The sequence below is a fragment of the Liolophura sinensis genome, chromosome 6, assembly GCF_032854445.1.
Source record: "Liolophura sinensis isolate JHLJ2023 chromosome 6, CUHK_Ljap_v2, whole genome shotgun sequence".
In the NCBI taxonomy this organism is placed as follows: Eukaryota; Metazoa; Mollusca; class Polyplacophora; order Chitonida; family Chitonidae; genus Liolophura; species Liolophura sinensis.
The window spans coordinates 48,761,990-48,784,625 of record NC_088300.1 but is presented as its reverse complement, the minus strand read 5'-3'; the positions used below and the strand labels follow the sequence as shown (position 1 = coordinate 48,784,625).

The 22,636-nt window shown below is 37.4% G+C and overlaps 2 protein-coding genes across 2 annotated transcripts; one reads left to right on the top strand and one right to left on the bottom strand.

Annotated features, from left to right (window-relative positions):
- Positions 1–1,094: 1,094 nt before the first annotated feature.
- On the bottom strand, positions 1,095–14,997 carry LOC135468724 (uncharacterized protein KIAA2013 homolog). Its single transcript, XM_064747122.1, has 15 exons — positions 14,847–14,997; positions 12,180–12,277; positions 11,663–11,785; positions 10,981–11,109; positions 9,948–10,006; positions 9,028–9,120; positions 8,402–8,475; positions 6,719–6,856; positions 6,210–6,312; positions 5,299–5,367; positions 4,592–4,791; positions 3,456–3,568; positions 2,708–2,972; positions 2,082–2,206; positions 1,095–1,651 (listed from the first exon to the last, which is right to left on the bottom strand). Exons 1-15 carry the CDS (start codon positions 14,987–14,989, stop codon positions 1,464–1,466), a joined length of 1,920 nt encoding a protein of 639 aa, XP_064603192.1. The 5' UTR covers positions 14,990–14,997; the 3' UTR covers positions 1,095–1,463.
- Positions 14,998–16,502: 1,505 nt separating this feature from the next.
- LOC135468166 (pyridoxal phosphate homeostasis protein-like) lies at positions 16,503–21,947 on the top strand. Its single transcript, XM_064746255.1, has 8 exons — positions 16,503–16,669; positions 17,333–17,440; positions 18,005–18,040; positions 18,493–18,568; positions 18,836–18,970; positions 20,123–20,265; positions 20,533–20,631; positions 20,963–21,947. Exons 1-8 carry the CDS (start codon positions 16,556–16,558, stop codon positions 21,104–21,106), a joined length of 855 nt encoding a protein of 284 aa, XP_064602325.1. The 5' UTR covers positions 16,503–16,555; the 3' UTR covers positions 21,107–21,947.
- The last annotated feature ends 689 nt before the right edge of the window (positions 21,948–22,636 follow it).

Sequence of the window (22,636 nt, the reverse complement as noted above, 5' to 3'; positions counted from 1 at the left end):
AGGGCTTTTGTGTTTGAAGAGGTGTAAGACTGACAGTAAATGACTAAATACAAAAGCCTTAAATCAAGGGTATAGAATGACATTCCACATGAACATGTTGACAATTTCTGTACTCTGTGTTTATCTAGAAAACTAATTTCTGTAAGACTAAATGAGGATAAAAATCAGCCTTGAGTGCAGATATACCCTATGTCTTCTAATTTTTGGAACACCTTGTCTGCTCATTTTAGTCAATATATATATGTAATTGTAGCAGGAATATTGAGTTTCTTTTTTCTCACATGGTTAGACCATCTAATGAACAACATATTCATATTTTTACTTTTCCAAAAGACTCGTAAAGAAATGTAATATTCAACTTTTAACAATACTACTAACATCTGTCCCAAAAATTAGAAGAATCAGGGTATGATCAGTCCATGCCAGCCATCCAAATGTGTCAGTTTTTATCATGTAAAGGTGTGGAAGTGCTTTCTCTCTATGGACGATCTAACCAAGCTGAGCATACGTGAACTGATTTTAGATCCACAGTCTTGAAACTTGAAAATTTGTAATCACCCAGAATTTAAGTGTAAATGGATCTTCTAAGATACCTGTACAAAATGTGTATAAATGGATTTTACAAACTGGCAAGAGAATATACATGTAGGCTACACACCACCACTTGATCAGAATTCACTTTACATGTAATTGCAGAATCAGCCTCAGTACTAACACTGTATGTCAGCACATGCATGAATTCCTCAGATAGCATATAAGAAGTATCGTAACTCAAGTTTTAACCCGCTTGGCTATTTTCGTTCAGCCATAAAAGGCAAGCACCAATACACAGGTTAAGTCCTCTACACAGGTCCATACAACCCTGTCAACACTCTAACAATCTTTTGCACACAGAGACAGGAATCTCTTCTTATAAACCTATACATTACATGTAACTGTACAAATTTGACACGTGTGCAAGTTCTGAGTTATCTTTCAAGACATTTGTGATTTATAAGTTCATTTGTCATCATTTTTTGTGGAAAAATCATGTAGTCCTATGCAATGGGAAATCTCACCTGTCTAAGGTAAATCATGTCTAAACTGTGCAGTGTAATGTTTATTCCTTCCTATGCAATGACGTTTCGTGGGAAAACTCATTAGCTTACACATTCAATGCAAGACAACATTGCCCAATTCAGTTTGGACCAGACTCACCAATGTGTGGGAAGATGTACCTCACTGTAACCATGATCACAGTAATTTGAGAATGTATTAATGAAAACATGAATTAAGAAAGTGCCATTACCAATGCTCCTGGTTAAGTGGTAAGTCCTGATATATGATACCACACCTGTACATGTAGACACAAAACACAGATACACAGGATGGGCGACACCTACAGCTTCAGGTAACAGGATGGGGGACACATACAGCATCAGGTAACAGGATGGGCGACACCTACAGCGTCAGGTAACACAGCGCTATAAGTTATACTTTCCTCGTGTATACCTGTCTTGAGCACTGCAGTACTCGTTATAGATGAGTTTGAATAAAAACATGTGGAAGATGAGAATGAGAAAAACGATGGAGACCCAGAAAATGGTAGGCAGTCCTCCGAAATGGTGTCCATGTTTATGTAAGGCAATTACATGGTGTTCGTGAGGTGGAGCTGAAAAACAACCAACAGAAACAGAATAACACGTTAATATAAATCTAATACATGTATGAACTTCATACTGGTGATCTTATTTCTTTCTTCAACAATTCCTGACACATGAGAAACAGTAACGTTTTCTTCCCAACTGTGCAGTATTTTACACAAAAAACATCACTTCTGTTATCATTTGTACAACCCACTCAATAATATGAGATAAGAAAAGATGACATGAAAATACAGTAATCGCTAAACTATTATGTCATTTCCACTCCTACATTCCATCATAGAATTGTTATCATAGAATATCTACAGTGGTTTTAATGCCATCATTGCACTGTAGTATACAACTTAACCATAACACCTATCTATGAGAGCCACAGCATTTTGCATAATTATTATCATGGAGTAGCTGTAGAGCTTTTACTGTCATGAGTGGACTCACCTTCATTGTTCTCCTTGGTGTGAATGGCATGTTTTAACTTCTCCATGTGCTGTGTGTCAGCTGTTATATACAACAGAGCTGTGATAGGTTTGGTCAACTTCACTGGGAATGACTGCTTTACATTACTGGAACCACAAGGATTAAACATCCTAAAAATTACTACACAACAAAAGTTTATGCTAAAATAAATTTATAAAAGATTTTTATATGTGACCAATAGGGTATCAAAATTTTACCAATAATTTTAAAATTTAAACAGAACATGGTGGATCTGGCAGAACTATGTTCACAATAATGTGTTGATAGTATCTGGAAGATCCATCTAATAGGTTCTCCTTGAAAACAAGGCCTATGAGGATGCAGGTTCAAATCCAGGTCTGGCTGGTGTGGCTGTGGCTATACCTCAAAAGGTCACTCTCATACCCTCTGGACTGTGGCTCATTTCCTCCATCCATAAACATGAGCTCACGCCATATTCAAGAATATTTAATTATGCTTAGAGGAAACTGAGCCCCTTAGAAACCCACTAATATCTACAGGTTCTTGGCAGGCTTTCCCATGTACCAATAAAGGGGAAGGACTAAAAAATCTTGTACTTGTAAGGGTTCCTTTAGGTGAGTTCTCACCTCAGAGCCACAGGTGGGTCATTACAGCCAGCATCACAGCCATAGTAAGGCTTGTCATTCCTGTCCAGAGCAACGTACATCACTGCTCTGTTGTCATCACCAACCTCCACGGAGATGTTCAGATGGGTGTTGTTACCGTAGTTGATGCGGTGAAAGAACATGTCTCGGTGAAGGTCCTGTGGCTCCATGAGGAACTCCAGGTGGTCCTGTTTGAACTGTAGTGCGCCCAAACTCAGCAGCATGGCCTGAAGGACACCCTCAGCACCTGCAACATACACATAGCAGTAGAACTGTAGAACAATGAAAAGATAGTCTCCAAATGCTGACAAATCTTCTGAGCATGAAATTGATGTCAACCAAATACATGCTGTGCTATCACTGTGATGACCCATGAAAGCAACTGTTAGAGAGAAGTTCATCTCTCATGGAGAATTAAAATTCTAAAGTAGAAGTAAAATTCTAACGTTTGACAATTGATACAAAACAAAAAATCACCCAGGCTTCCAGGCCTACTGGTTTACCATTTGAAATATTGTCGCCAAGGTCCTACAAACAGGGAAAGTTTGTCAATTCCCTGTTGCTTATCGGGAATGAACCTGACATCTTGTGAGTTCTCCGGATTGACGCCCTGAGACTATGCTTGGGTAAACATCTTGCAGACGTGAAAAGTTTGAAGACCAGCACTACTTGTTACGTTTTGCTTTAGTCATTATTTGCAACTGTTTTTACCCCTCCTGCAGAACTATACCTGATTTGATCATGTTTTCACAGCCGTGAGTCTCCAATGTGATGATCCAAGTTGTCACAATGGAGGCTACGTCATGTTCATTGTGCGCGTCTAACCACAGCTTGTCCGCATGTCTGTGGAAGACAAACAGTGGTGCACAATAATCAGATGCGTATGGCAGAGTTCCATTATGACACACCTTGTTACAAAATTATGACACACCTTGTTACAAAGACCTCAAACTTTTCTGTTCAGTTTCACACATTCTGCCACAATTCATCACAGCATTTTTCTTACATGTGTCACATCGATTCTGTTTTTTCTCATTATTTTAATCATTTTATTGTTATCAATGGTAACCTAATTCCTCAACCTTTTCGCATACAAAAGAGCAACCTTTAATGCAATTTATGTACCTTTTTCTTTTGATTTTCAAGACAAAACTACATTGGTTTGATTGGCCAATTTCAGGGCTTCACAAAAACACAGAATAATCCCTTCAGAATATGCTTGAATAACCACCTTGTAAACATCCGAAAAGGTCGAAGAATTACATTATAAAAACTCTTCTAACATCATGGAAATATACTTTAAATACGAGTCAACCATGAGTCTCTAAAGTTAAGCTTTAGCAGCTCCCTTTTCTTTTCCTCCACTTTTGTTTTGTTTCTTTTTCTTTTTAAAATGTTTTATGACACTTTCATCTTTGTGTCTTGACAGAGTTATGACATTGTACGGTGGAGCAAATCATTGCATTTTAACTTAGGCAGTCATACACAACAACGAAAACTGTTCACATAAGATAAATCATCATGAAAATCCTCCAATACAAATACTTCAGGAAATTAAGATATCTTTTGTGGATGAGTTTTATTCTTGTGTATATGTTTAACATAGCTTATCTTAAAAGGCACCAAGTTGCCCCACAATGCTGTAAAGCCACAACGCCACGGTGCAAAGGGACGTCACCATGATGTTGTAACATCGAAACTTGCACCTCTCGTGTTAATTTGATTTAATGCATGCATATATACTCCAAGCTAGGTTGTAAGAAAAATTGTGGAGCACTTCTTGAAAAGGAAATTATTTGGTGGAATCTGCTAAATGAAATATACTGATAACTGCAAAAGACAAGCCACCATCAAAAGTCCACTTACAATGTGGAGTATGCCCCATAGCAACCGTTGGGATAAAACAGGACTTTGCGAATTTCCAGTTTCTGTTCATGTGTGGTGGAGACATCGTGTAATGGGGCAGGAACATTACTCAGCACATAGTACAGCGTGGAGTTTATCTTGTCTCCATTGAGTGCAGTGGCGGCCTTAGATAGACTGATGCTGAAACCACTTCTCCACAGCTAATGGAATACCAGAGAATTACAGCATGTAAGAAACACCAGCCCCAACAAGAATAAGCTGTTCTTGAATTGTCTAAAATACTGAGCACAAAAGAAGAAAAAATTATACCTGACTCAATTAACAAACTTTTCACAAAAAGCTTAGACTCTTCTACACTTAGTTATTTTATTCAGAATTCTATTCATTTATTTCTTTCATATGACTGAAATTTGATGCCACTCGAGAACATTTGACATATATAGCAGTAGTCAGGTTTACAGATGAGCCAGAGAAAACCAGTGTTAAAGGGCCTCAGCAGCACCTGAATGTCCCTGTATAAAAGTTCCCCATCCTCTATTCATTTTCATGAGATATACTCTTAGCTTTTTGCATTTAAGACATTCTGGAATGTGATATGTCATACTAGTTCATGCAATGAACATAACTATATTGAAATACAGTAATCTAAGTCAAAGGTGAACCATATAAAGAGTAGTCACTGCAAAGCCGGCGGCTTCAGACTGTACCTTGTGCCAGGCTGTGGCATGTTCATCTCTTAGTAGCATTGGGTCCATCTTTAACACAAACTCCATCTCCTGTGAAGAAAATAAGCAAACATTTCCTGTATGAAAAGTTTAAAGAACTGAAATGTGGAGGATTTACAGCAAACCCTAGCAGACTACAATCATACACAAAATAATAAAAAACCATAATGTGGTTAATTAGGAAACTTTGTCACATTTAAAATGCTGAACTAAATTCACTGGCTACGAACACTTTTCTTTTGGCAACAAATTTACGTGTAATTAACTACTAATTGTGATCGAAGTTTAATAAGTTTTTGCCTCATAAATTTTAGTGGGTGGTTCCTACTGCCATGTGGTTCCACATGGCCCAAAAAATGCTGACCTCAAAACATATTAAAACACATGGGCAATTACATATTAAACAGCTTTTGCAGAATGTCGTCGCTGGGCAGGTTACTCCCCCATTCGTATTAACTGTTCCTGTACATGTCATCTGGTTAATAATGAAAAAGATGGACATGTCTGCATGTGATCTCACCTTATAATGACATCTGTCACAAATCAGTGAATATTATATGATCATTGATTAGATGGTATAAAAACTTCCGTGCCAATAAAAAAAAAGCATATTTGAAGTTTAACTAGGTCACAACACAAAGCATGCAGCTGGACTGCAGAGCATGTAAAGAACTGTGAAGCCTGCAGATGGTCGTGGGCTTCCCCTGAGCCCTGCCCATTTACCTCCCACCATAATGCTTTTGCCGTTGTAGAAGTAAAATATTCTTCAGTAAGGTGTAAAAACACCAATCAAATAAATAAATAATTAAAAGTTGGTGTTTTATTTGAACTCATGAACAGCAGAGGTTGAGGGGTAGAAATACATCGTCGGCATCCTTCCTATGTTTTTTCACCTTGATCACAGATTGACGGATATCTTGTTTTTTCGCATCTGCTTCTGATTGCGTCAAGAACTCTGTATGGTGCACGACAGTGTGGAAACGTAAGGTGACACTCCTACAGTACAAAATTAACAAAAATATAAAATGAATAACAAGTTATGACAAGGCTGTTAATTTAATATGAAAGGGTTAAAAGTGCGTTGAAAGTCTGGCATAAGCCATTTAGTGGTGATGATCGATTCCGTAAATTCACCCAAAATATATCGGTAATATAGCTTCAATTATGCAATATTCATATTCTTGACAATACCAGCATGCAGTTTTAGATTTTCCCAATAAATCAAGTGACTTTAAACACTCACTGAAATTGTAGCTCAAAAACCGAATGAAAGGATGACATAATCTGAGAAATACAAACTGTGGACAAAAGCCCTAATTATTATTTTTATATCACAGGCTGCCATATATTTATATGGTACAGGAATTGATAACATTTTCTCAAGATAAGAATTGCTGCTTACGCTCCAGGCTTCACAGACACACTCTGAGATGGATAAACTGTTGCTATGGCAACCATAACAAATTTATCTGGGTAATCAGTCAACTGCAGGATACCAGCCGACACTGTGTACTGCACAATCTCTACCCTGCCCTGGACTCTGAAACAGGAGATATACATCTGATGTAAAACATGATGTAACAGACAAAAAAATGTGGCCACTGTGAGTTCAAGTGTAGCTCATGCTGGCGTCCTCTCCGGCAGTATGTGGGAAGGTCTGCCAGCAAATAAAGAAATAAATAAAAGGGCACTCCAAATATATGGCATATGACGATGATATGATACAATATCTTGTCAAACAAACTGCAGCATCTATCATTCTAGATCTGCACAATTTGTTGCTCAAAGGCGGATGGTCCTCTGACAGAAGCCAATTTTTACAATGTTACAAGGGTGCGTGTATTATAGATAAATAAAATGCTTTAAACTGTTTACCTGGCTGAGTGTGAAGACACAAAATGTACTAAAAAACCCTCAAAACATTGTACTACAACTGTACACCTGTATGCTTATACTGTGGGTTTCCTTCCCTAACTGGTTCCCTAGCTGATCTAGAGATGTAGTCTGGACAATTTAAACCACGAGGTGCCCAACCAATATAAAACATGAATCACATGAACCAATAAACAAAAAGATACTCCCCCCACATACTTGTGACTTGTTGTTTCTACATGTGGCCATGCACATGAACCAATAAACAAAAAGATACTCCCCCCACATAATTGTGACTTGTTGTTTCTACACGTGGCCGTTCACATGAACCAATAAACAAAAAGATACTCCCCCCACATAATTGTGACTTGTTGTTTCTACACGTGGCCGTTCACATGAACCAATAAACAAAAAGATACTCCCCCAACATAATTGTGACTTGTTGTTTCTACACGTGGCCATGCACATGAACCAATAAACAAAAAGATACTCCCCCCACATAATTGTGACTTGTTGTTTCTACACGTGGCCGTTCACATGAACCAATAAACAAAAAGATACTCCCCCCACATAATTGTGACTTGTTGTTTCTACACGTGGCCGTTCACAGGAACCAATAAACAAAAAGATACTCCCCCCACATAATTGTGACTTGTTGTTTCTACACGTGGCCATTCACAGGAACCAATAAACAAAAAGATACTCCCCCCACATACTTGTGTCTTGTTGTTTCCACACGTGGCCATTCACAGGAACCAATAAACAAAAAGATACTCCCCCCACATAATTGTGACTTGTTGTTTCTACACGTGGCCATTCACATGAACCAATAAACAAAAAGATACTCCCCCCACATACTTGTGTCTTGTTGTTTCCACACGTGGCCATTCACAGGAACCAATAAACAAAAAGATACTCCCCCCACATAATTGTGACTTGTTGTTTCTACACGTGGCCATGCACATGAACCAATAAACAAAAAGATACTCCCCCCACATACTTGTGACTTGTTGTTTCTACACGTGGCCATTCACATGAACCAATAAACAAAAAGATACTCCCCCAACATAATTGTGACTTGTTGTTTCTACACGTGGCCATTCACATGAACCAATAAACAAAAAGATACTCCCCCCACATATTTGTGACTTGTTGTTTCTACATGTGGCCATTCACATGAACCAATAAACAAAAAGATACTCCCCCCACATACTTGTGACTTGTTGTTTCTACACGTGGCCATTTCTGCACCCCCTCCTGTTTTAAGTTGAATGTAATACGCATAGCCTGGAAAAGAGCAGTGAAGAACATTGTGTAATAGTGATTTGCTTAGTCATTTAATGAAAAGTACCATATTCAAATCAGAAGCATAAAGTCAAGTAAACGGGTGAAATAGAAACTTTCTCAGCACTTTTAACATATGATAGAAAATTAAATCGGAATACCGTGCTCAAACAAAATAGCCTGAAATTGAGGTATCTGGACATTTCAGATTTCTGACTAACTCCCAGCTCTGATAATGATTTTTCAATATTTCCAGTATCATAGGTTATACCAGCATGTTGAGTGGATATACGGCCTGATATTTCGACAAGAAGTTCAATATTTTCACTACCCCTTACTTCAAAGGTATGCAAAAAAAATATCCAGCACTTGAAACTGTATACCGCGCCTGTTTAGTAAATGTGATACTTATCAAAGGTAGACTGACCAAGTAGAAACCGAAAATTTTCTCTGAAATGTGATCAGATACTGAAACATCATATGAGAGTGGCACCTGTTACCAATTACTAGACAAGAGGTCGACCTTCTTTAATCAGTGATGGTTAAAGAACTTACTGTTGGGTTGTGTAGCCGGAGGCTCTGCACCAGTATAGACGGTCTTGTCCTGTGTGCATACAACCGTGACCCCATCGTAATACAGCCCCGGGCCTGGATGTGATAAAGAAGAAATAAGACACTGATAAATAACAAATCATGTTCAACATGTTATGTTAATATAAGAGGGAGTGAGTGAGTGAGTGCTTGGGGTTTAACGTCGTACTCAACAATTTTTCAGTCACATGATGACGAAGGAATCATTAGGGTGCATGTACGTGTAATGTGCCTCCTTGTTGCAGGACGGATTTCCACCGCTCTTTTATTTAGTGCTGCTTCACTGAGACGAAGGCAAGTAAGCCGCCCCGCCCGAGCCATTATACTGATAGGGGTCAACCAGTCGTTGCACTATCCCCTTCATGCTGAACGCCAAGCGAGAAAGTTACAACTTCCTCTTTTAAAGTCTTAGGTGTGACTCGATCAAGGATTGATCCTGGATCTACCGATCCCGAAGCGGACAATATAAGAGAGAAGGAATAAACAAGTCTTATCATATCAGCTGAGATTACTGCAAAGAGACAGGTGCGATAACAGTGGATACAACAATTTCCATTTTACTATTCACTAAAAGTTCAAATTTAACTTTTTTATTATATGGACAGAATAAATGTTTTTCAATGCTGTCAGACAGTATGCAAATAAAACTGAAAAATCATATAATTTGTGACTGTACTTGTCCCTGTTAAAGACATATTTATGTCCCTGGAAAGCCTTGAAAAAACTGGAAAATCCTAAAAAAATATTTAGCCAAAAAATTGGTTTTCCAGTTTCATTTTTATTCCATTTGTTTCACCTGTTAAACACAAAATAAAACAAGCATCAAATTTGGAGTCAGATAACTCCGATGACTGTGCCGTGTTAATAATCAAGAGTAGACTTACCCAGTGTAGAGCCTGTAGCCTCTGGGCTGAAGCTTCATGATAGTCCACAACAAAAGCCTCTAAATAAAACAACAAAAACTGATAAATTACGAGTAGATTCTGGCTCGGCAGCCACTAACTGTACGATAGTATCAAAATCACTCTACCACTCAATCATGTGAAATTCACTGAATGCACACTCGACAATTTCAGCTTTCTTTCTATTCTGATGCAAGTTCTAGTCACATAACCCACGAAGCACAAAGAGTTTCATGTATACTGATTGAACTAGCATTGAGAGGAAGCTAACTGTCAACATGTGAAACTTCATCTGAGCCACTGGCATACAAGGTGTGGGTTTATTTCTGGCTTAAGACAGGGAATTTCTAGATTAACCTGTTCTCCCTGTCCATGTCAACTGGGGTGACAATAATCCCTCAAGAAATAATCATTTGACAGCGCTCTTCGTTAAAGACTATTTGTCTTTCAACAATATGGCGTTCATATTCTGTTAGGAAAGTCTGTCACTGACTTGATAAAGGTTGTTGGTTTAGCAGGGCTTTACGGATTCGTCTACCATAAAGACAGCCTGCCAGTTAAAACAAAGTACTGCTCAGTATAGCGTTTAACAACAGCCAAATGTAAAAACAAATAAACAAGTAACAAATTCTCATGCCATACACATCAAATTCTCAGATGTGTGTTTTGAAACACGAAGAGATTACAGGTGCGAATTCATTTGAAGATTTCTGTGAAAGTGTGTTATGAACAGCTGATTCAGTGAAATACAGCCAAGCAAAATGACCAAGGAGCCATCAAAATAATACCATGCTTATAAGAAGTGCTATGACCAACACAGATCGTGTATCAAAATCTGACAAGCAGCTGGAAACAGTGTGTATTGGTATCTTCATTGCTTTTAATTCACACTTTGATGATCAGTGCAATAATCATGACACAACCAACCATGAAAAATACCCATCAGACAAAAAGCTTAAAACATCTAAGGTCATTTGAAATGTGAAGAAATGTAGGTTACAGCAGACTGACTTACCCTTGGCTACCCCTGCTGGGGTAGTGGACTCAACGACAGGGTTGAAGGGTACTTCCTGGGACAGGGCGCGGTTCAGCCGGATAAATATACCCCGCCCTGTCCCAAAAGCTGTGGCTATCTTCCCATTACCTGAAAACAAAATTAAATCTTGTTAACAATGAATGTGAATAAAAATGTATGGATTCAAAGTGTTAAACATTAGAACATATAATTTTAGCAAATACACTACTTACTTTATGAGAATAGAGTAAATCACCGATAATTTTAAAGAATTTTCCACCAACTAATTTCCATGCTATACAAACTGTAGTATAGGGAGGGTGATTAATCAGAGAAAACGCATTTAAAGTTACAGGTAATTTACTATCAAAGACTTAAAATTCTACAAGATTTTTCATCTACTTAAAGGGAAGCATTAAGTGATTAGCTGGTGAAAAATTCCATGAAAGTATTGGTTACTTTATTGTACGCAGAAACAAGGAAAAATGAGGATAAAACAAGGATAAAGAAAAGAAAACTCCTGTGTCCTTTAAAGATCAGTAGAAATATACTGAAAGATAATACTTCACATGTATGAGCACAAAAGTTTGAATGTTAGTATTTTTTCCTGCATCTATTAAATGAGAATGCCAAAATACAATCTTAATAACTACAAGATGTTAATTCAAGTGTAACCCCTCACCAACATAGGCCAGCAATGGTGCTTCCCCCTCCTCTATCGGACTGTGGTTGATCCCAACATCAAACCTGTCTACAGCCAACTGGTAAGTCGACAACTTCTCGTCAAGACAGACCTCAGACAGATCTGTTCAGAATAAACATTAAGTCAGTAATCCTTTCAAAAGGCAGTTTATTTATATGTTGTCAAAAAAACACTACTATTTAAAATACATCTGCCCAGTGGCAAAATAACTTGTTTCATTTTTATCTAGAAATCCTGTTATGTTGAATGGGTTACATTCAGAAAAATCCTTGGATATAGATGCTCGTGTTTTCACTTACACAGTCAGCTGATGTTTGAATGTTAAGCCAATAAGCTGAGGTGGCCTTTCAGAAGTCTTGTGAGTTCAAGCAGGTTTGGATGAGTCTTAATGGTTCAAAACAAAGTAATATTTAATACATCCTTAAAAGGTTTCGTCTCCTAACCATTACATAAAAGTAGATAAATATTTTTCTCTCTATGTCTATTCAGATCTTACCAGTTTTGATCTTGGTACTTTTAAATCCTAGAAAATGAGGTCCAAAGTACAAGATCAGCAGAAACAGAAGCACAAGTCCCAACACTAGCTTCCTAGAACTGCAAACACAAAGAAGAATATCTCATATGTAACAGACGCATAAATGCATCATAAATATGGTTTATAATAATGTCATTCTTTATTGCTACTATACATGCACTTCAAATGCTTGCTGCAAACACTATCTGTTTCAGTGATAACTGGTAGGGGATCAAGATGCTTTAGATAGATAAATAAAGTTTACTGAGCAAAACAAGGGGTGAATATTAAATAAACAACATGTGCATTAAAATTCTGTTTATTCTCTATGTTACACATAACCTTGACAATATACACTGCTCATGGTGAAAGTGCTCATGGCACAATCCTGAACATGTGCCACGTGTGCTCAGTTTTCAACATGGTATATGTGGCCTTCCCCATCAACACACTGTTCTCTTTGCTTGGGGTCTTAATATATAATCTTATTTATTTCAGTTCGGTTACAACTTGTCTTCTCATAGCAGGCCAGCCTCAATGCTGACCTTTTAATATTTACATACCATTGGAAAACAATTTCAAAGGAGTAAGATATAACAATACACTGAGTCCCAGTGAATATGCTATTACTGTATTATTACAATACAAAAGTGCACATGTATATATATGTTATAATATAATGCACAATTTGTATCACACCACTAGACACCACAATATACTACATTAACAGACACAACAAATCAAAGCATCGACCCTAACATGTCTTTGTAATAAGGCATACAAAAAACCAGTTACAAAATGACTTTTGAGAGAAAATCATGAATTTCATTTTCATAGTCAACAGTAACAGTACACAATATCCGTGGAATTAAGCTAATTCTTCAATTACCTCTGCAGCCAATATTTTGAAAAAGAGTTAATAGGTGTAGAGAGCTTTGCATAATTTTATAAAGCTTGCATATTTAGTAATACAAACGAATCACCTTAGCATCATTTTGATAATAATGGTATACTTAAATTCCACTGAAAAAAGTGCATTAGTGGTTGAAAAGGTTGAGGATTTACAATACTCAGTAAAACCCAATTAACAGAACAATCTTACACACCAAGTACTGTTAACATGAACAAATACAGGGTGTCACTGCCTTTTGATATCGAGTTCAATCCAACATGAACATATACAACACTGCAGTCCGTCAATAACAGCAGCAAATACACTCTGCTGGCAATCAGACTGTTTACAATTAAAGACAAGAGTTGATAATTCCATACATGTATTAAAGCTATGTTTAGTATCCTGTATTTTGATGATCTAGCTGATGCATCAACCCTCTGTGATGTGGTCCTAGCCTATCGATGAAAATAGCCTAGGTGAAAAGTCATGAACTTTTGTACCAGAATTTTACATGCTTTCAATGTACAACTGTTAACATCTCAGGACATTACAATCAACAAATCAGTGTCATTGTTGATAAGATAAATGTAATACCCTAATACTTGGGATAAAATTTGGGACAAATATTAGTAGTGTTGAAAGCAGAATATTACACTTCTTTAGCAGACTTTTGGAAAAGTAAAGATATGGGTATGTGGTTCATTAGACTAAAATGAACAGACCAGGTGTCCCAAGTTTTAGAAAAAACAGAGTATCCGGAAAATGGGATAAAAATGGGAGACTTTCCTTGCATCAACTAGGTCTTTGACATGATTAACCTATTTTGAGACTCAAAAAACCCCAAAATGCCTATGTGAACACCAAACATGAATATTCCCAAAAGCAGTCATTCACAAATGTTTCTTGCTATGATAATATGTTCATTATGGTTACTCTACATACCCCAAATACTCAATAAATTCAACCAGTAAACGGTAGTTCAGGAATATACTTCAGTCCTAAGAGTTGTAAAATTTATGCTCCTGCAAGACCGCGGAATATACTTCAGTCCTAAGAGTTGTAAAATTTATGCTCCTGCAAGACCGCACATCCACACTTCACTCGAAATATAACATAGGAAGGAATATGAAAATTAGCAGCAATGGGCGATATATGGTACATATGGTAACAACCAAGAATTATAGGGTGTTAGACGTAGAACAACTGCACAGTATTTTAAAATTATGAATGTCAGCAATGCCTGGTTTTAGACTTCTGATGCTGTGAAGCAGATTTTGGTATTAACGTCCATGTCATTTAGACAATGTTTTCAGTGCCTCGTCAATGCAAGTAAAGCATGTTGGTGCAAGTGAAATGTCAAATGCCCAGATGTCAGCAGTCTCAAATTTTGGCCATGTGGTAAAAGATATATGGTCAGTTCAATAAAGGAATGTGATTGTAACAATGAATTATCCGAGAAATGACAAACAATTGAATACCCCCAGAATGCTCCTATTATAAATTATATTTAATATAATTAGTATCATTTTTAGGAACATATGTATTGATGTCACATTCTATACAACCTATACCATGTATGTACACACGTATTGAATAAATCCGTACAAAGATGACCGGGCATTAGACTTGGGGATCAATGTCTGACAGTATGTAGTATTGAAGTATAGGGGTCCAGTTTTCGACACAAATGCAATAAGCGGAAAGTCCTTGAAACGTTTCACATGTACACGTCAAATCGTTATGTAAATTATTACCGAGTTATGGATCCAAGGGAGCTTTGGAGAGAGCTGATTGACAACATCTGTCGATATGAGACGCCTGACTGCCACTTGCATAAAATACATTTGTGTAAATAAACTATTGCATAGCGTGGCAACTGCCGCATCTCACGAAACATACCAAACTCTCAACTCGAGCCCTCGCCGTGTGGCAGAGCGGCCGTCCACGAGGAGGACGGACATCCAAGAGAGGTAGAACACAACACTCGTACCTTTACGTAAAACACTAACTGCTTTATGCACATAAAATCGAGAATTCCGCCTAAAATATCACCAATTTATGATCATATACTAATCATTCAGATTGTAAAACCACTAAATTTATATTATTTTATAACAATAATAAAAAAGCATCCAACGTTGAAAGAACCCATTGGTATATTTAGTGGTACTGACAGATACTCTTGGTACTTTGACAATCGCTCGACTGCATTTAGGTTGACCATGAAGGTATAATTTTCAGGCTGGCAACCGTCAAATTCAAACGAAGGTCTGTGAATAAGAACACTCTGACAACTTTCAGCCGACAACATACATTAAAAAAACAGACAAAAAGTAAATAAAACAAATACCATATGAAAGGTTTCTTGTTTTATTTTCTTGTATTACATTTCTTTAGTCACATTGTGTGCAGTGACTATTATAGAAATGCAGAAGTATGCCGTACACACGCAACTTTTTTATCAGAAAAATAGAACGAAAACAGAACGAAATATATGGCAAAGATACTCATGACATTCTAAAGGCCTTGGATCGATACGGCTCTGTTTAACAGATGCACACTTTGTATAACACTTTTCTTGCTCGGTTAGTATACCTTCAAGACTAATTATTAACCGTGTTATTGCCCCGTGTGGCTGAAGATTGCACAGTTATAGCCTTGAGGGAATACAAAGACGTAGAAAGTTGGGAAGGGTCATTGTTTTTTTTTTTATTCTATCATTTCTCCATATGAGAAAAATACTAGTTTTACACCCATCATAATATATATATCATACATGTGTATACAGAAATCAGGTTAATATTCCCTCCGCTTGTTTTAAACTTTAAACGCCTACTGTGGGACTATAAATGATATCTTCACAATACAAGTATTTATACATTCCATCTTTACATATTTCATTAACTTGCAGCACATATATATATATATATAGCACAATTCATTCGTGAAACTATATTGAAACATCAGCTACCATTTGTGCAGGCTGCGGATTGAAGAAAACAGGCCTAAATTAGTCAGTTGCGATGACGAAAAACGTGATTTTTTTTTGCATTTTTACGATCTAAAGGTGTTAATGTAGTCTTACCACTAACACAGCATAACATCTATGATTAAGGTGATCATCGCCGCATGATGGAAAAGTCTGGATATCACCCGAATGTATAGAATAACTTGTTTTATTTATCAGTACTCCACACGAGACCATATACAGCAATATTGCCACTGCGAGCTCTTCGATAAATCCGTTCAGTGAATATTATCATATTAAGCCAGTTTCAATCAAGCCTCACACATTCTGTCATAGCGACTTCCGCTAGGAAAGTGCAGTTGTAGGATATACTTCCGGTCTGCCGGAAGACGTAGGCTGTTGTAATATTTTACGACGTAGCGTGCTAATCATGTACCTCATCAAGCAGGACCTGTAACGTGAAAAAAATGTTTCGATGCTTTCAAGTAACAGGTGATGTTTAGTCGATCATTGTTTGTAAGGAACATGGGGACAGAAACAAGTGAAATCGCAAAGGCGTTGAAAGATGTTCTACGGCGAGCTGAATCGGCATCACAAAAGCGAGCACAGGTGATTGAATGTTGTCTCTTCATCATCATCACAGTGCATTGCACTTACTGTCACTGTCACAAGCTTGCGCTCGGCAAGTTGCAATTGAGTCTGCAAAATGGAAAACAGTCCTGAAATTGTCGTGTAAATGACAGTTAGGTATGCCAACGGTAGCCCACATTTGTTTAAAGTTTTGTAAATTTGTCTTTGGTTCCTTCTGTTGCAGTGAAATTGTTAATTTCCACCAAACTAGAGGTTTCTCACTGTATTGAACGTCAAGAAAGAAAGAAGAGCTGACCATGTCATATGGGAAAGGTCGTTAGTAGCTTGCGAAAGGTTGGTGGTTTACCCCAGCCTCTTTTCTCTCCCCCTGCTTATAAGAGTTTCCACCGTCACATCAGTGAAAAATTCTCAAGTACCAACATGTGGCATTAAATGACAATAATTAAAATCAAAATACTCCAGGCTGGAAGCTGCACCAGGAAGAAGGAAGATTTAAACACAGTGAAATGGATTAAGGTGAATTCCTCAGTTTCTTACCTCCTCACTTAATCCATACCCATCCTGATTTGGGGAGCACCGTCAATCTCATGCCCTGTGTTATAATGATTTTCTAAACTCTTTTGTCAGCTCTAGTTTATTTTTGAGATGTCAATGTTTGTGCCCTTTGTTTTTGTTTCACAGACGCTTCCTCAGACCAAGCCCAGGGTAGTGGCTGTGTCTAAAACGAAACCCGTACAGATGATAGTGGAGGCCTATCAGCTAGGACAGAGACACTTTGGAGAAAATTATGTATGTAAAACCATATGAAGGCATAAGTCTATTTATACACGTAGGCCTACTTCCTTGGTAATGCAAGGGAAAGATGGACATCACCTTTTTTTGAAGTTTTTTTCCTCATCTCGATTCCAGTTGAGACTGTAAATAAAATAGTTATCTTAGCCTCTTTTTATAATTTTTGAAATGTGTTGCAAAGATATATTACGCTAAATGGCCTAAAATTTTGTCCAACAAAGGATTCTTTAGAGGCAAATAAATAAATGTCATAAAGTATTACTTTTGGAGCTGCAACCCAGGTTTTCTAGTAAGATGGCATCTTGTCTTCTGAACAAACCTAAAGAAAACCTTTGTTAGATCAACCGAACTTGAATCAGGCCAAATTATGTACAGCTTAGTCATGGGCAAAACTTTAGCTTATTTACTATATATAAGTGTATGTATCACAACAATGGTAAAATGGTGGAACATGTATATTATGCCAGAGTGTGAGTATACATGTGAGCCTGTGTGCTTTATTTGACATTTGATCCTCTCTCTTCTTTTTCCCGTGTACAGAATTATTCCGTTTCTTTATAGGTCCAGGAGCTAGTGGAAAAGTCTTGCCACCCTGAGGTATGAGCTCTGACAGACTTAAGTCACCTTTTTTGTTGGGTTAATTAAAGTCAGCCCTATATTTTTAGTTGCCTTGGCTTATGCTATGACAAAACAGATCCAAGACATCAATGAAAGTTTTGAGGTGTTCAGGATACAGTGTAGCTGCAGGGTGTTCCTATCCACAGTGCTGTTTTGATATGTATTTTCTGCATACATGTACTGCCAATAGTTTGTTTGAGTAATGAATAAAATGGTAGAAATTATAAAAAAAAAAAATAAAAACAATGAAAACATTGTTTGCTGTTTTATCAAAAAGAGAAACCACATGCAACAGCCAGACAAACAGTCTATCTGCAGTTGTTGAACCATAAAGATTGTGCTACTTTGATATTTTATTGCTTATGCATGTAACTTGCAAAATCCTTTTAGTTGGAGATGTAATTGGTAATGTTCACCATTTTGTTTTCCAGATTTTAGAGAAATGTAAGGATATAAAGTGGCACTTTATAGGTCATCTTCAGAAGAATAAGATCAACAAAGTACTAGGTAAGATTTAACAACTATCTGTGGATTGTTGTTTTTTGGAACATTAATGTAGTTTCTTTCATTTAATGTTTCATTCTGATGAAAAAAATGAAATTCTGATGAGGATTTTTGCATTGAACTTACAGTGTATCACATGTTTTGTAGTCTTTTTTTGTGATTACTTGCACTGTTTATAATACATCTGTGTGTACTTCTCTGAACAGAGACTTATAATCTCACTGTTATAGTGCAACTTTGTATTGAAGCAGGAATGTTACTTTTTTACAGGCTGTAATAATCTGTTTTTAATGGAAACATTGGACTCAGAGAAATTGGCACATAATTTAAACAATACTTGGGAAAAGATGGAAAAAGCTGAAAGCCTGAATGTCATGGTACAAGTGAATACAAGTCAAGAGGCGAGTAAGTTTGACAGCAGTAAGGCCAGTGTGTTGCTCACTGAATGGACGAGGTTGATGGATGTTGTTCACGTAATGCACATCCTTGTGTTGATGGACATGAACATTGCATATTTCTAAAGACATACAGAAAGTATCCTAATATATTTATTTATTTCTAGACTGTTGAATATAGACTTGATATGTTATATATGGATCTTGTGAATATGGATATGTTGACTATCAAGCTTGTAACTATGGATATGTTGACTGTGAACCTTGTGACGATGGATTTGTGGACTATTGACTTTGTGACTATGGATGTGTTGACTATAAACCTTGTAACTATGGATATATTGATTATCAACCATGTGGGGCCTCCATGGCTCAGGTGGTTAGTGTGCTAGCGCAGCATAATGACCCAGGAGTCTCTCACCAATGCGGTCGCTGTGAGTGCGAGTCCAGCTCATGCTGGCTTCCTCTGCGGCCGTACGTGGGAAGGTCTGCCAGCAACCTGCGGATGGTTGTGGGTTTCCCCCGGGCTCTGCCCGGTTTCCACCCACCATAATGCTGGCCGCCATCGTATAAGTGAAATATTCTTGAGTACGGTGTACAACAACAATCAAAAAAAAAAAAATAATGTAATTATGGATATGTTGACTACGAACCTTGTGACTATGGATGTATTGATTATCAACATGTAACTATGGATACGTTGACAGTGAAGCTTGTAACAGTGGATATATTGACTATGAACCGCCTGACTATGGATATGTTGGGCGCTCCGTGGTTCAGTTGGTTAGCACACTAACACGGTGTAATGACCAATGCGTTCGCAGCTCATGCTGGCTTCTTCTCCGACTGTACGTGGGAAGGTCTGTCAGCAACCTGCAGAGGGTCATGGGTTTGCCTGGGCTCTGCCCAGTTTCCTCCCACCATTATGATGGCCATCGTCATATAAGTGGAATATTCTTGAGTACGGCATAAAACACCAATCAAATAAATAAATAACTATGGATATGTTGATTATCAATGTTATAACTGTGGATATGTTGACTATGAACTTTGTGACTAAGGATGTGTTGACTAACTGTTTAAAATGTTGTTTGTAAATTACATGTGATCGTTTAGTTAGATGATCTGGTGTGTTGAGTTGTTGTTATCTGTGTTTATTCAGGTAAGAGTGGCTGCAATCCTGCCCAGGTCTGTGGTCTGGTGAAGTTTGTGAGGGAGAAGTGTCCCAGACTCAGCTTCATTGGTCTGATGACAATAGGAGCATTTGACCATGATCTCACTACTGGACCTAACCCGGACTTCCAGGTAATATATCACAGATTTACACAACATCTAGTAATTAATAGTTGTTCTTTGATAGTATTTATGCGTTTTGATACTGAAACAAGGTCTTTTCTCCTTCAGCTATATAAATGGGAACCCTTTTGACAGCATTCCCAATGTGGTTGAATATAATAATAAATAAGGAATAGATAAAAAAAATAATAATAATTATAAAAAAGCAATAAATGAAAGTAAAAAAGAAAGGGCAAATAAGGCATGGTGGAATCTGTACATGTTTTCTGTTGTCAGTTGATGTTACGCTGTCGGCAGGAAGTGTGTGAACAGGAACAGCTAAGAGCTGAGGAAGTTGAACTTAGTATGGGAATGTCACATGACTTTGAGCATGCCGTAAGTAGAATTGTTGTTATTCTGTAGCCTAGGAACTACTTGCTGTGCCTATGCTTGAGTTAGGCTTTTTATAATCTTCGGTCTCTGTGTTTTGTAAAAAGGTTTTCAATGCAGTCTGCTCACAGAGGCAGACTGTTTGTCATTATTGTAATAGATTTATTGGCTTGCTCTACTTAAATACCTACAGGATTTAAGTATTAATGTTTTTAGTAGACCTGTTTAGCTTGTCACAAACGGATTGTGCGATTGTAAGAACAGTTTGTTAACTTCTAATCTCAATGTCACATCATACTTAGCAATTATTAACATATATGTCATATTTGTATTGCAGATTGAAGTTGGAAGTACAAATGTAAGAATTGGAAGTGTCATATTTGGTGCCAGAAACTATGCTGCTAAAAGTCCACCTCAGGAGGCTGCATCAGGGGGAGCATCTGCGGTTTCTACCTCAGGCACAAATGAGGCAGGGAGCTAAGCAGTGTGACCCACAGATAAATGTGTGATGTGGACAGAAATATAAGCTGTGTAAAATTCCCTGGTAAACAGTGCTGACCTGTTTGGAAATGCTTCATTCCACCCATATACATTCAAATGATTATCAGTGTTATAAAAAATTTCGTGTGGAGCTAACTGCTTCATTTTGGCTGTATGGTTTTAGCAAAGGTTGTGTACAAGGATTTATATATATAAGAGGCTAACAGAAAAGATTATTGTTCATTTCACAAGCAAGAAAACTGCCAAATTGAATTCATATTAAAGCAGATATGGAGTAAATATTTCAGTCATCACAATAATGGTGGTTAGTAAAGTTGTCAGGGAGAAGAAAATGAGGAAAAAAAAAAACATGTAGAATGTACTAATTGTGCTAAGAATTATGTTAAACTGTTCATCTTTGTGTCCAGATTTGTCTGAAATGTACCTTATCAGATGTGAATAATGTCATATTACTGATGTATTGTGAGTTATGGAACTGCACTATGTATGCATGGTGCTCTTGGTCATCTATATTTGTCAGTTAACACTGGTTGTAAACTTGAACAGTGTTTGTTGACTTTCTGATCCACCTTTGTGTGAAAGAACTGTTGTATACATTAGCCAATTTTATTGAGTTAACCATCTCGATATTGCGGGGCCTCCGTGGCTCAGTCGGTTAGCGCGCTAGGGCAGCATAATGACCCAGGAGCCTCTTACCAATGCGGTCGCTGTGAGTTTAAGTCCAGCTCATGCTGGCTTCCTCTCCGGCCGTAAGTGGGAAGGTCAGCAACCTGCGGATGGTCGTGGGTTTCCCCAAGGCTCTGCCCCTTTTCCACCCACCATAATGCTGGCTGCCGTCGTATAAGTGAAATATTCTTGAGTACAGCGTAAAACACCAATCAAAAAAAAATCTCGATATTCCGATCATATGCAGATGGCATAGTAGTAAAGTTGTACATCGCATCACAGTCAGCAGTCAGGTAACACGTTCAATAATCATATCAACATCCTTCATTGAATATATATTTACTATTTTGGGGGAATTTTATCTGTGATACAGATTAACTTAATACATAGGTCTAATTCTTCAAACTTTTCACGTATTTGCGAGGTGTTTACTCAAGCATTTTCTGAAGGCATTATTGTGTGTTGACTGATGAAGTTATTCTTTTTGTGATGTCCTGACACTGACCAATCCAATCAATGTAGTTTGATCACCAAAACCAAATTAAAAATGTGCATAAATTGCACTCTTTCATGAAAAGGTTGAGAAATTAGGATGTCAGCATTATGGAGTTGGATGAAGTATATTAACTTCAAATAAGGAAACCCATATGAAATCCCGACATTTTGAAACTTTATTTGCATATTAAAATGCACAACTCCATATTGGACATAGAGCTGGTTATATTTCTCTGGTACTTCTCAAAATCTGCCTATGTTGATCATCTGATTTACATATTCTGAATATTCCAAATCATTACAACATGCAATAAGTTGGTGAAATTATTTTACTTTTGCAACCTAGGTA